Source organism: Trachurus japonicus, chromosome 8 (genome assembly GCF_045865225.1).
Source record: "Trachurus japonicus isolate A0001 chromosome 8, Traja_1.0".
NCBI lineage: Eukaryota > Metazoa > Chordata > Actinopteri > Carangiformes > Carangidae > Trachurus > Trachurus japonicus.
In genome coordinates, this window is record NC_140914.1 from 32,632,756 (window position 1) to 32,647,954 (window position 15,199).

A 15,199-nucleotide genomic window follows, 5' to 3' on the forward strand; every position below is an offset into this window, starting at 1 on the left:
GACAATTTCGCATTTTGGGGCTTCAATGGGCTTTATGCACAGCTCCACTACTTCCTGGACACACCTGGATTAATCAGTTGGTCCAATAATGTAAGACAAGAAATAAAGGAGCTGCCTTATTTCAGGAAGTAGTGGAGCTGTGCATAAAGCCCATACAAGACGGACATTACATACGAGCAGCATGGAGGTATTTGGATGTTTTTTGGTGTGTCTTTTTGTTACGAAGACAGTTGGTATCCATTTGCAACCGTTATATGGACATGCACTGCTACGCCGAGACCCCCTGTAACTCAGAGAAGCCACGGAGGACTCTGAAACTTCTCCCAGCCCTTAGTCCACATGAGGGGGAGGAGATAATGAGTGCAATTAAAATTTTGGGTGAACTATCCCTTTAAACCCGATGGTTGGCTCACTGGCTCCACCAGCACGGAGAAAGTTTAATGGCGGTGTTCAACATATACACTAAAGATTATTATTCCTTGTGTGCTATATCTGATCTAAGGTTATTGGCTCATATTCAGCTTCTATACTCAGATGTGACTTAGATGTAGATCAGCTCGTATCTTATGACCAATTAATGCAGCAAACCAAGCCAGCGTTCACATTCTCTACCCATTACCTCGCTCCGGGGTTGGACAAGGAAGAAGAATGTGTGGACTGAACAACAACGTCTCTGCTTTTTGCCGAGTCTTAAATCTACACTGAATTCTAATGTTTAGTCAGAACAACAAGACAAAAGGTTGTGAACCGCTGCTGTGCGTTATAGGCAACAAAAACAAGGGGGAGAACTTTTGGACAGACTTTACTGTAATAAAGTCCATTTTTCTGCCTTAGTTATAATTGCAGATAATAACCTGGAGACTTAAATGAAAGCTCTGTTTTAACTCGGATTTTAATGAAGCCATATGTAAATTCAAATCTCCCTAAACTCCCCATTTCTCCTGTCCCGTCATAATGAAGCCCATCTGCTCACTTCCCCCCTCGTTTTATGGTTTGATCTTGTGAAGTGCGCACTCACAGACACACTACACACACTACACACTAATTACTCTAACTCTCTCTCTCTCTCCTCTCCTCCACCACCAGTCCCATCCTTCTGGGGTTTGGTGAACTCAGCCTGGAACCTGTGCACCATAGGGAAGAGGCAGTCGCCCATCGACATCGAGACCAGTCACCTGATCTTCGACCCCTACCTGAGCCCTCTGAGGCTCAACACGGCCGGACGCAAGGTAGGCCTACGTTGTCCCAGTTGTTTCACATCACAGCCTCCAAACCGGTTTCAACTCATGACCCAGTTGAAAATCTCAACAAAAAAAAAAAGAAAAAAAAAAATGCTTGTGACCCACATCCAACAACACAGATAGCAAATCATTTATTCTGGGAGTATTTTTCACTGATAACAATCAAACAATCAGGATTTAACTTTTTTCAAACTCCACTGGGACTTACTTGTTGTTCAGTGCTCGGTGACCTTTAGAGGGGAAGGCACTGAACAGTGTGTATGGATGTGTCATGATACAAACATGCATGTTTGTCCCAGGTAGGTTCAACACATTTCAACACTTTTTGGCCTCCATGTCTTTCTCACTGCGCGCAACAAAAACAACAAAAACAAAAAATGCCCTCAATTACTGAGATACTTTTACCACAGGACGTCGGTCTTTGGTGAAATATAGTAGGTCATTTGCGGGGGAATTTTTACTTTACAAATTACTGACATGGTGCATTCGCACGGGAGTAAAATCACAGACGTCCTCCGCAATTATTACAAATGACCAGAGGTCCCCAGGTAAAACTAATCCTGTGAGAATAGGGCTTTCACTTTCAGCAGTGAGTGACACTGTGCAACTCCTATGACGGGTCAGTGCGCCCACTCACAAAGCAGATGCTGATGTGTTTTTTTCCACATTTGAATATTAATTTTCACATTCAGATATATATATATATATATATATATATATATATATATATTAGTGCTGTCAATTAATACGATTAATCTCATGAATGTCATAATTATGGTGTGAATGACACATTAACATGGGCAATTGGAAAAGCGAAGTGTTTCCACACTACATTTATGAGCCTCCGCACCGTGAAATTCTTTGACCGGTGCAAGACAGACTCATGTTTTCATTCATCAAGAATTAAAGTCAGAGGTTGGAAGACGATCACATACCGTCGTAGTTCCCACCATAAACGGAGATTCGGCGGCGTTATTCTCATGACTCGCCACGAAACCGAAAGTAAGGAAACGCTGGTCGGCTCGCCCAGCATTTCCACCACCACTAATAATAACAAAATAACCATAGAGACAAAACCATAGATTTATCTAGAATGGACCATTAACAAGTGGTAACGGAGATTCATCCACATTAATATGAGACTTTTTTATTGTTGCAGAATTTTTCCTTCTGCCAATGGAGAAACTCCTCGTTGTCCCTTTAATAACACCTTACAGTAATATATATATATATATATATATATTCAAATTTAGAATATTGGTTGACAGCCCGAGTGCCTCAGGCACATGTCAACATGGGACGTGCTCCCTAACCACCCGACCAGCTTCCTAGGTCATATTTTGCCCTAACTCTGACTGACTGAGGAGGAATGGAGCGTTACACTGATGCTGCATTCACCTGCAGTCGGGCAGACGGCCGTCGCTAACAAACCAGATGTCATTTTAGTCACAGAAGTGGAGAGAAAGACGGTAAAACGTGGGTCAGGTAAACAATACCACATCGCCATGACAACATATTGTCACGTGTATTGTTTTGCCTCGTGCTGACGGACCACTTGTTTACATAGAGGCTTGTTTAAGCCGTTACCTGCAGCGGCTGACATCCGTCTGCCGTCTAACCGATTCCACGTGAATGCAGCATGAAAAATACGACTGAGTTGCTTGCGATCTACAACCACAACGCTAGATGGGAGGAATTCTTACACAATGTCCCTTTAAGTTGTTTTCTGAACATGTGTTTCCTGAGGTTTGACAGTGTTGAGCCCTCAGGGCCACCGTACCCTCAGGGCCACCGTACCCCGGTTGGCCTGTGATGACCGGTCATTTGTTGCTGGTTCTTCAGAGGCTCGGTGTCTGTTAGAAGACACTGGCCAGCTGGTTTCAGCCTGGTGTTGGAGACTGGACATTAGACGTCCTGATGGCAGCGGGGCCGTCCCTCTCTGACAGCGCTGGACTTTAACTCATCACGATCACGGTGGCTGAGACCAGCACATGACACAGTCTCACGATCGAGACTCAGAGAAGCCTCTGTCTGACAGAGACTATGAGCTTTTCATCCGTATCCGAAGGCTTTGAAATTCCCAGCTGCATTTGACTGCACCGGGCTCAGGAGGCATTACAATTTCAGCCCTCTACACAGCAATCACACTTAATCTTTGGTGGAAATCCCCTCTAAAGCACCAGACTCACCGTAAAAACACGGCTTTTCATGATGTTGGACATCGCATCCTGGATTAATTTTTTGTATTTAGTAGTGTATTCTACTTATTGGCCATATTTAGGTGAAATGATATCATAGCGTGGTATTTTCAGTGGAGAAGGAAACTGACACCATCAGAGCTATTGTCATGTTACCGTTGGGTGACCTTTGGGAATCTATTGTGATCTAAATGGTTTTGAGATTAAGAGATTAAGGTTCAAAGTTTCGACATCCTAGAGAGCAAGGCTGTACAGTACAGTTAAATGACAAGTACTCTTAATATACTCCTCCTTGGTACACTTTAAATATATAATATTGAGCCAAAAGTCTATCCTATTTGAAAATAGGTTTTTCTCTAAAGTCATGCATTCAGATTGGACCCTGATAAATCTGCCACCTCATTTCCTGCTCAGGTCTTCTGAGGACAACTTGAACAAACAAAAAGACAGTTAAATACACAATAGATAACTAGATTAATGAATGAATAGATAATACACCAATAAGTTATCATTTAAAGGTGTTATGAAATAAAACATTTGGCTACAGAGAGTTATGGACTTTTGTTCCGTGTTCCCTTTGTCGTTCCCTTCCAACAAGTTTTGCATTACATGTGACTGGAGGAGAGAGGTTGAGCTGTGACACACAACGGATTTACAGAATAATATCATTTCAAATGTCTCTCTGAAGGACTGGATCGGCTCACACAAGCTGTTCCATCCAATCAGGGGAAATGCAGAATGATGGCGACAAGACGGTAAAAACATAAAAGACGGGTTTAGAAAGAGAATCAGAATCTTTGAAGGCCTCCGTAGACGACGACTGAGACACATTTAAAATGTAGACATTACAATATATTGGCTGCATTAAGGATTTCCACTAAGAGGTCACTAAATAGAAGCAATAATAAAAACAATTCAGGGAATTCTAAATGTTCTATTCATCCATGTGTTTTTTTATTTTCTTCTCTCTGGTCTGTTTTTCAGCTGCAGAAACAAAAGCTTTGCTCAATTTGTCATTTTCTGAGCTCTGAACTCACTGCTACAGCACCGTTCTAGTTACAGTTACACTTAGACAGACAGTGAGCAGTGTAGTGGCTTTAACATCACACCGCTGTTCAGCAACCAGCTAGTGAGTAGGTTTCTGTCTTGTTTTAAAACGAATGGCAATAACTGACAATAATCTCTTCGTTATCACATTAAGTAAATCACAGAAACATTATCATTTATTTTGTTTTACTAACAAACAGTAGTATAAGCTGTGTAATTCGCTCTAATGTCTATTGAAGCAGAATAAATACAATATCCTAAACATGGTTGACATTCCCAACAGTGTCAGTGAGTAGATAAAATCATCCAAGACAGATTGTCCAACACTTTGGTTCAGCGGCTTTAAGAACAGTGACAGAGCAGTGAAGGGAAAACCTTTTTTTTTTTTTTTTTTTTTAAAGTCTAACCTTGCAGAAAGTTCCAGTAGAGAACTCATCTGGAGATAAAACCAGTTCTACAGAAAAACCACATGTGATTTTTCAACATTTCCCCAGTGGGGTTGAATTTCTGCCTACACACTAGAGTCATACTGGCTATTACAGTCTCTCTGGAGGTGCATTCCTCTCACTTAAGTATTTTTAATAAGTGTCCAGGGTCCATAGACCCTCTCTATACAGTTCATGTAGTACTGAGGCTGCACCTTCCATCATTATTCATTTGATCCATTCTTTATTATTAAGCCATAGAGAGTTAGAGGGAGTAGGCCTGTTTAAAAAGGTGGGTTTTCAGATGGGATTTGAAGGTGGAGAATGAGTCAATGTTACTGATGCTGGGGGGGGGGGGTTCCAGAGACGGGGGCCGAGCGGCAAAAGGCGCTACCCCCCATGATCCTCTTTACAGAGAGAAAAGCAAGTATCAGATCCTACACCGTCCACCTTAGCGCCCAACAAACACACCTCAGGACTAATTATTACACCATCCTCCATAATTAAACGTAGACAAGGTTTTGGCCAAATTTTATGTGAATCACCTGTGAATTCCCATGTGAACCCATTTTCCACATGTGGACATGTTTTACATGATTACACATGTGCAAATAACGTGATTCACATTGTGCGAAAATGTGAATCACATGTGAAGTTCATGTGTTTTTTCTGTAAGGGCAACTTCAGGCTTTATACCTTCAAAACATTCTGTTATTATTACAAAAGGATCATGATATTGGGTTGAACATCACAGTAAAATGTGGGAGCGACTGTGATTTTCCCTGTAGTTAAAAATAGAAAATAAATAGTGATAATTAATATGGATAAGTGACATCGTTCCAAGTAGCACAATGCCTCTGCTGTGTGAATATAAAAGGAGAAGAAGATCATTTTTGATATGTAGAACATTTTCACCTTGGAGCAGATCACTGTCAAAATATTCATTAAAATAATCATTTTTAGTGTTATCTACAAAACTGGCACATACCGTCTTGAAAACAGGCCCGACTTCAAACTAAAGGCACATTTGACTCTAACATCATCCCCTTCTCTTACTTTGAAGAAAATATGAGTCATAAATCATTATTTCACAACATCATGTCTTTTATAAAAAATGGATCTTGTTGGGGGCTTTGATCTAGGCAAAGAACAATATGGTGCTTTGCTATTACATTTTAATATTCTCCTTAGAGATTTCCAAAATCCAGGAGCAGCGTTCTCTCAGAGCGGGTTGAAGGTTGGCTTCAACGACTGAAGGTGTTTCCTCGCCTCAAGAAACGGCTGAATGTTTGAATAACTGTCGGGGAGCTGGAGCTCAGGCTTTAACGCACCGACTTGATCGTGAATCGAGGAATAATGTATAACTACAGAAGCCTGAAAGGGACAAAATGTAACATGTTATCGGAAAAACTGAACATATTAATGAATGCATTAGCAAATAATGGAGTGTGAACAGAAGTGTTCTGCTGAAAAAGTGGAGACCTTGGAGCCACGTCCATCTACTGAAGATTGAGCTTCAAGGTTGAGGAGTGAATCACAAAGTCTGTTCACACCTGTCATTAAAATGCATCTTAAAGGAGAATTCTGGTCATTTTTGACCCCGAAATCGTTGTCCTGATGGTCACCCAGTGTTGGTTGGAGCAAAAAACGTGACTAAAATTGATGCAGGTAAACCAGAGTTACACCATGGCTAGACGGCGCTAGGGATAGCCACAACGCTAAACTACGGGGGCAATTCTTTCACCCACAACAAACACTCAGAAAACAATCAAATATCTATGGTACATGACTGGAATCCTTATGACACACCACTGAACTCATAAACTGTACGGTTATACTGAGTATAAACAGTATAAACTTTGTGTTTTTGCATGTAGTCACTCACCTCAGACAGCCCAACTCTGAAACATCCTGGAAAGACATTACTATCCCATCACAGAGCGCTGCTCTCCAGGATGTTTCAGAGTGATAACATGCAAAAACACAAAGTTTATACTGTTTATACTGTACACTATATGAGTTCAGAGGTGTCATAAGGATTCCAGTCATGTACCAGAGATATTTGATTGTTTTTTGAGTGTTTGTTGTGGTTGAAAGAACTGCCTAGGTTAGGTTAGTGTTGTGGCTATCCCTAGCACCATCTAGCCATGGTGTAACTCTGGTTTACCTGCATCAATTTTAGTCACGTTTTTTGCTCCAGCCAACACTGGGTGACCATCAGGACAAGGATTTAGGTGTCAAAAATGACTGGAATTCTCCTTTAAGTGATCAGATCACAAGTGGACAGCGAGACGCCATCTCTGCCTCCCCATTTCCTGTCTCAACTGTCTTATCATTAAAAATGTGCACTGCTTACCCTTGAAAACGGTCCACAAACCATCCATACAACCCTCAGCCTCCTTGTTCCTATACTCTTACTTTAGTCTTAACCTTTCTTTGTCCTTTGGTAGTTTCCTTTTGTTTTCATCTTCCTGCTTTCCTCCTTATTCACGCCCAAAACTCACTGGTTGCATCATTGCATAAGCTGATGATTGACGTCTGTCTGCTTATTCTTGAAGCATTAAAATGTAACACCTATATAACATGTCTACTGGGGTCCCAGTGAAGAGGGTCTGGTGATGCCCATGTGTTGCCCTGTGGACACCAACATCTATTTTCTCTTCTTTAACCACAGCGCCGTCATGGACGACGTCCTGCATTGATGCCTTGTCCTCATCTGAGACGCATCAGGACGTATTAACTTTTACACCATGAGAGAAATGTGGACCTTGACAGAAACATGTTGGTGCCCGTTTACTTTGTATTCAGGGCTAATCACATGTGTTCACTTGTGATCTGATCACTCAAGATGCATTTTAATGGCAGGTGCAAACAGCGCTCATAAATGTCTTTTTTATTGTCTTCTTCAAATGTTAAGAAGAAAAATGCTGTGTGGAATTCTGCTTTACAATACGATAATGAATTACTTTATTAATCCCCAAAGGGAAATTCATTTAAATTGAGACACAAAAAAATAAGAACCTTATGGGCATAAATGATGAAATCAAAACCACATATTACAAAGATCCTCCGCTATAATTATCATTTGAAGAGGAAAAACGACTTTTCAAATTGCTGTTATTTCTCCGTGACACCTCCCAATACTCAATACTAGTGATTAGGATTTATGGTAGAAAAATGAAAAATAATGTTCCTAATTATGTTTTCATCAGGGTATAATCACCTGAAACTAATCTCACGTCTAATGATGATGGCATCATATAAGCGAGTGCAGAACAGAGAGAGGTGATTACACTCCTAACAGAGGAACTGTAATGGAGAGCGCCCACTTCATCTGCTCCATGACAAAGCCTGGACACTCATCCACTTAGCTATGGCATTTTAGCTGCAGCCTCTCAGCTCAGGCTTTTGTATGAAAATCAGATGCATTAGATCCTCCACTTTCCAAAATAAAGCTTTCAGGAGCCTTCAGCTCCAAGACTAAAGGTGTGGTACATCATTCTCTCTGGAGATCAACTCGGTTTCATTTTGCTTCGCGATTATTAAATAGTTAAATCAGGACATAATGGGCCCCTAGAAACATAAATCTCAAGCACAAGCATTAACTCATACAGGGTCCTTTTTATTTCTTTGTTACACGCTAATGCCGCACTTCTATTATTTAATTGCTCGTGGCTAACGCTGTTGCACGGGGGCCACAAAGAAAACCTAGAGGGAACATTAGCCCCATCCGTGACCTCTTCAGAGAGTCTTATCCCTGTAATTCCCTCTGAGACTCGTTCATTGTGATGAGGACTAAGAAGTGCCATGGGGTGAGCTCCATGTTATTTCCCGAGAGAGAGCGCAGTGTCAGCCACTAATCACGGCGGCTGTGGCACACTGTGGTGCAGGCGAGGATGGGTCGGGATCAGATGAGCGTCATCAGAAGCTCAGGCTCTGCTAATCCAAGCCACCGGGGAATGTAGGTCGCCCGGGCGAATGAAGAAATCTGGATTACTGAAACACTGTGCCAGAGCTCATTTGATATTACATTTGCATGGAAGTTCTGTTAATATGCGTAGAAATGCACATTGCAGATTCCCTTCTTGGTCTAATTTCTGAGAAAAATAGAGCAATTTTAATGTGCTTGTAATTAATTATCTGTGTGTGTGTGTGTGTGTGTGTGTGTGTGTGTGTGTGTGTGTGTGTGTGTGTGTGTGTGTGTTGCCGGTGGGAACACAGGCACTGGCAGGGTCGACCCAAACACACACAAACATGGCGAATGTGGTGGTGATTCAAGGAACAAAACTTGGCTGATTGGCAGTGAAATGCAAAAACTGAGGTTTTAGGCAGGTGAACGGAAAAATGAAACTCACAACATCCCGACTGAGACGATACGAGGTCAGGTAAGAAACACATGGAAAAACCCAATGAACTAACACAGAGTGGGAAGGTAGCTCTGAGTTTACTGAAGGAGAAAATGCATAAAAAGAACAGATTGCATGTGGAAAGCCTTGTATGAATGGATGAGCTCCAGTAACTCTATGTAACAAATGTACTTAAAGGGGTATATGCCAACATTTCTTTTTCGTGTCTTGCCTCACTCCCGAGTCCGTGACCAGCAGATAGACACCATCCTTCCGACTGTGTGTGCAGTAACAAGGGAGATACATGCAGAGCTGGCACACCGCTAATTAGCTTAGCTCAAACGCTGGAAGTGCATGGGTAGTGTTAGCCTGCCTCCACCTAAAGTCATCATTATGTTATCTATTTTTAGACTAATATTAGTAGCTAGATAATGTAATTTTTAGCTAATTAGCTTAGCTCAAACGCTGGAAGTGCATGGGTAGTGCGCCCTGCAGTCTAGTTTTGTGTATATTTCTTTCGAAAAATTACATTATCTGCTAATATTAGTCTAAAAATAGATAACAACATAACGCGAGTCACAACAAGCACACCGGATCGTTTAGAGTTGCTGAAGAGTTTCTCTAATGACTTTAGGTGGAGGCAGGCTAACACTACCCATACACTTCCAGTGTTTGAGCTAAGCTAATTAGTGGTCGCCAGCTCTGCCCGTATCTCCCTCGTTACTGCACACACAGTTGAAAGGATGGTGTATATCTGCTGGTCATGGACTCGGGAGTGAGGCAAGACACGAAAAAAAAAATGTTGGCGAATCCCTTTAAGTCAAAAGTCATTGTACTGTAGCCTCAGGCAGCCCGGGCTCACCTGGTGGTGTGTGTACCACAAAGGCTTGATCCTAACTGCAGCAACCATGGCTGGTACAACCTGTGAACCTCTGACACATTTACATTTGTGCACACGTACGAATGTTCATTAATGTGTATTGTCCCTTTTAAATAAATAAATAAATAAAATAAATAATAAATGTCAACCTCTCTCTCTCTTTCTGTCTCTCTCTCTCTCTGACATTCCTATCTCTCAATCACTGCGGCGGTCCGAGTACAGAGGTTACATGCTGTCATTCCGACATCCCACCACTCCGACATCCCACCACTCCGACATCCCACCACTCCGACATCCCACCACTCCGACATCCCACCATTCCGACATACAACTATTCCGACATGTGAACGTCCCAGGTGACTCCCTTTACCCACATGGTTGTGTGTAATGACGCAGCAGAGCGCAGACATGGACTAGTCTGCCTGTCTAGCCTCTACCTGCTCTTTCTACTAAACTTAACCAACTCCTTTCTTCATTGCCTAAACCCAACCAGTGCAAAATCTGTTGGGGAAGAAAATACACTATTAGAGGAATTGACAGAAAGGCAGGATGTTTCTAAAAAGAAAAACATACCGTCATTCCGACCATAGGAATCAGATATTGTCGAAATGACAGGATTTGATAGAAAATTAAGTGTTGCCATTTAGACAATTAGAGACCAATGTCGGACTGGTGGGATGTCGGAATGACGGTTGCCCCCCGAGTACAGACTAGACGTTTTCTCGGGATTTCCGTGATTTGGGAATCAATTTTCCTATTAGTCACGTGATTGGGACGTGTGAACGGGATTGGGACAGTGTTTCCCATACATTCATTTATACGTGGCGACCTGCCACAAATAAATTACGTTCGGTACGGATAGATTTTTCAGGTTTTGGCTCGACCAATGCAATGTCGTTGGCGTTCATTCATCTCCGCATAGCGCTCAGTGTTGCCAACTTGGCGACTTTCTCGCTAAATCTGGCGACTTTCCAAACCCTCTTGCCGTCTTTTTTTGTCAAAAGCGACTAGCGACAAATCTAGCGTCTTTTTCCGGTGATATTACAAACGTTTCTGGTTTGGAGATTCGGACCTGAAAGCCCGTTATCACATCTGTTTTCAACGAGCGGCGGTGCTGCCGCGAGCCCCGCCCCCTGTCTCAAAGCACTCACAGGCAGTCAGCCTCACACAGTAGTGTCAAAGTCCTTCTAGGCAATAGAGAACATCTCTGGTAGTGTCACGGAGCTGTCTCCGCTGCATTCAGAGACGCGCCCCCGCTGAGGTAATGACGTCATTTAGCGACTTCTAGCGACTTTTACGACAGCCAATAGCGACTTTGCTTACTGAGGAGTTGGCAACACTGATAGCGCTCTTTCTCCATTATTGGCGTTCACACACACAGAAGCGTGCATGCATGACAGCAGTGTGTGGTAAAAGTGAAACTCATACAGTCCGATCGCTCTATAATACACACGGGGCAGATTCGCCTACAATCGTTTGACGACTGTGACGATGACTGTGTGTTCTAAAATAGAAGAAAAGGTAACGGGACAGGATCGGGAGTGATTTATTCAGGATTGGGACAGGATGGGATTTTTTTTGACTTGGTCACTGGACCAGGATGGAGCGGGGAGTGGGACAGGATTGAAAAACCTCTCAGCCTCTAGTACAGACTCTGTCTTTTCTGATGTATGAGTCTAATTTATTCCGGCCTCTACTCAGTTGCTCATTTTTATTGAATTATCATTTTAATGGCTACTTGATATTTCTGTCATGTTATCTTATTTCATTATTATAGTGCTGTTCGTTTGGTGTTTGTAGTCAGTAAAAGGAGTATTTATCCTCCATGTGGCATAAATAAAGTGAAGTGTAAATGAAGCCTGATTGTGGTTCCCTGAATCCTCATCAGTTCTCCTTCACATCTTTTCTTCCCTCATGATGATTTCCATTGAGGTGTTTAGGAAATTAGTCTGCTTTAACTTTTTGACTTCAGACACAGCTGAAACCAAATGCACAGTTTTATTCACCACAGTTATCTAATGTTCCCAAGAAATGATGTTAGACCAAATAAAATATAAAGGATCTGGTACAAGGACTTAAAAATGTATCAATGGAGTAGCCATTAGCCACGGTAGCTTTTTCTGTTTCACTCTAACAGCCTGAATATAAAGGGATGTCATAATGATGTAATGTGTTGAGCTCTGTGCTTGGATCAGGGACTGAAACATTAACAGCCTGTGACTTTCTGCTCTAAAATCTCTTAGCACCTTTCCTCCCCCTGGGGGGCTCCTGTCCACAACGGTTTTAGACAGAGTGCTGTGTTCACAGTCAGGCTCCGAGGGGGGGCCTTAATCCTGCCATGAGTCAAATCCACCATCCACGCTGCTTCCTTCTCTAGGTTTATATGGAGCTGTCCAGTGGGATGGCTTTACTCAGATGTTTTAATGCAAGCTGCTTCTTTATTTAACAGTAGCTCAGAATTTCCAATTCTTCAGTGGCAGCTGCGTGACGGGAAAGACACGACGGATTTTCTCAGAACTACTTGATTGATAGTGAAACCGTGTGTGTTCTGACTTTCACTGTATATTGGGATGGTTTTGTCACACTCAGCTGTGTTCTGTGTGATTTACTGACTAGGCCTGTAACGATACGCGTGTCGAAACTGAAACCGCGACACTCTAAGACACGAACCTGTGTCGCCAATGAAACGGCAGAACCGCGACACACCCGTTCCACCGCTGCGTGTCTGTGGAGCGGTGCGCCACTCTGACTGCAGCCGTTGTTGTTCCACAGACGGAGCGGTGCGCCACTCTGACTGCAGCCGTTGTTGTTCCACAGACGGAGCGGTGCGCCACTCTGACTGCAGCCGTTGTTGTTCCACAGACGGAGCGGTGCGCCACTCTGACTGCAGCGGTTGTTGTTCCACAGACGGAGCGGTGCGCCACTCTGACTCTGACTGCAGCCGTTGTTGTTCCACAGACGGAGCGGTGCGCCGCTCTGACTGCAGCCGTTGTTGTTCCAGAAACGTCTGGAACAACATTGGAAAAAGTCGCTCTTGACAAGGAAAAAAAAGTCGGGACCGGACCTGCCGTCGTGACAGCGAGTGGTGTCACGACTTCCTGTATCTGGCCCTTCAAATTAAAAGCCCTATAGCCTTACATATACAGTTCAGTCATATCGATTTAGACTTAATTTTGACAAAACACGGCTCCAAATGTTTTTTTTTCCTGCGACCAATCGACCAATGAGATGTTGGTCGGCTAAATTGCATTGTATTATAATTGCTTAACTATTGTAAAGGGCACTGAGTTTTTGCCCTGTGCATGAAAGGCACTTTATGAATAATATTGAATTGAATTGAATTGAATAATGTTTTTTGGTCGACCAGTGCTTGGTCGACTATTTGGGGGCAGCCCTAGTTATAATTGTTAATGTTATATATTGTTGTTATAATAAATAATCCAGTTTTTGTTATCAAAATCTCTTCTTTTTTTAAACCTTAATAAAATTCGAATTGAATCGAATCGTGTATCGAACCGTGGGTCAGAAATCGAGATACGAATTGAATCGTGACTTTGGTGTATCATTACAGGCCTATTACTGACTGCTAATGTTGGCTTTACCTTGACCAGCTGCCTCGCAGAAACCCCTAATGTTGGATTTAGTGTGATGGATTGAGATGTTTTCTGAGATGCTTGAAGATGTAGGCCTACATCGGCACTTTAACCCAGCAGGTTGTTCTCTCTACTCGCCAGGCTCCTTAAAAGACTCTGATGGTGAAATGAAATGGTACTTCACTCAACTCTATTCCAGTCTTTAGCAGTGAGATCAGTTTCCTTGACATTGGGAGCACTACTCTCTCCTTTGACAATTATATTATGTTGGATAAGTCTGAGAATATAATATATTGATATAAAAACTGTCTTTGGAGCTTTCAACCACATGTCAATGCCTTTGAAACGAAATAAGATTTGAAATAAATGTTAAACAGTGATGTGTTGAGCTGGCTGTTCACATGGGAGGTGATCGGAGCTCAAGTGTTGGTTCAAGAGTGCGTTCTTCTCAAACCTTGATGGTTCTATCAGAGCTGTCGTGGCTTCGGCTGGGAGCCTCAGGATGTTCAATAGAAGTTTAGACCTGGAGGTGTGGAGTGTGAACAACATGCCCATCGGCCATGAAAGGTGGTGTCAAACCACTTCAAAGCAACCGAGGCATCCAGTGTTTTTACAGCTTGACCCACGGTTGGAGCTGAAGAGCATTTGATGTCGTATACGTTTAAAGAGAAGAGACAGCAGCAGTGATGTGTCAGTCATCTGAGTTGGCCTTTGTTCTGCTTGACTCTCAAGACAATCTCCCACTCTGCATTTCTGTTATTGGTCTGAAAATCAGCTCAGAAACACATGAACCATCTCGTGTCACTATATGAAATTGAAACTATGAGTGCAGAAAAAAAAAAAAGTCTTATCAAATGAAAAAATAGAGCTGTTGTCAGCACAGGTGTGTGATGTAGGGGAACATTTTCAAAGAGTAGACCAAAGAGCTGAAGTAGGTTGGCAGATGATTCAGCAGAAGAACAACAAATGGTGTGAAAGTTATCTCCAACAATACTGTAGACACTTCAGTGCTCTCTAAGTTTGGACTTTTAACATCGTTTCCGCATTCAAAAGAAACAAAAAACAAACACTCATGAAATTGTAATGTGGTCAGCACAAAGCACTAGCTATTAATTGTACTGATTGTCTGGATGAATAATTAAATAAACGAGTTATGTGCAGTGATCTCTCTCAGAGTCATTACAGCATTCGGGCATCACAGAATTCCTCTTTTTGTTGATAATCACATCTCTACAGTCTTTGGGCCGTGGTCCATCGGTGACAGCAGTTTGACACATCATGATCCAACTGACTTGAACGTGGATGGTGCTTTTACAGGATTACCCGCTCCATACTGTAGGTGACTGACTCTTTTCATTTTTGTGAAAACGCATTTATTTAATTGGTTGCAATTGGGGTGTGAAGAGGATTTTAAAGGGATAGTTCAATAATTTGCCAAAATTAGCCCCATTGCCATAATAGGTTCGTTA

At 42.4% G+C, this 15,199-nt stretch overlaps 1 protein-coding gene across 1 annotated transcript in view; it reads left to right on the top strand.

Moving 5' to 3' along the window:
• LOC146983785 (carbonic anhydrase-related protein 10-like) overlaps positions 1-15,199 on the top strand; it is a 157,599-nt gene that overhangs the window by 135,781 nt on the left and 6,619 nt on the right. Inside the window, exon 3 of the mRNA XM_085785322.1 lies at positions 1,087-1,229. Coding sequence (XP_085641448.1) covers positions 1,087-1,229 — 143 coding nt within the window. The remainder of the gene's footprint in view (positions 1-1,086; positions 1,230-15,199) is intronic.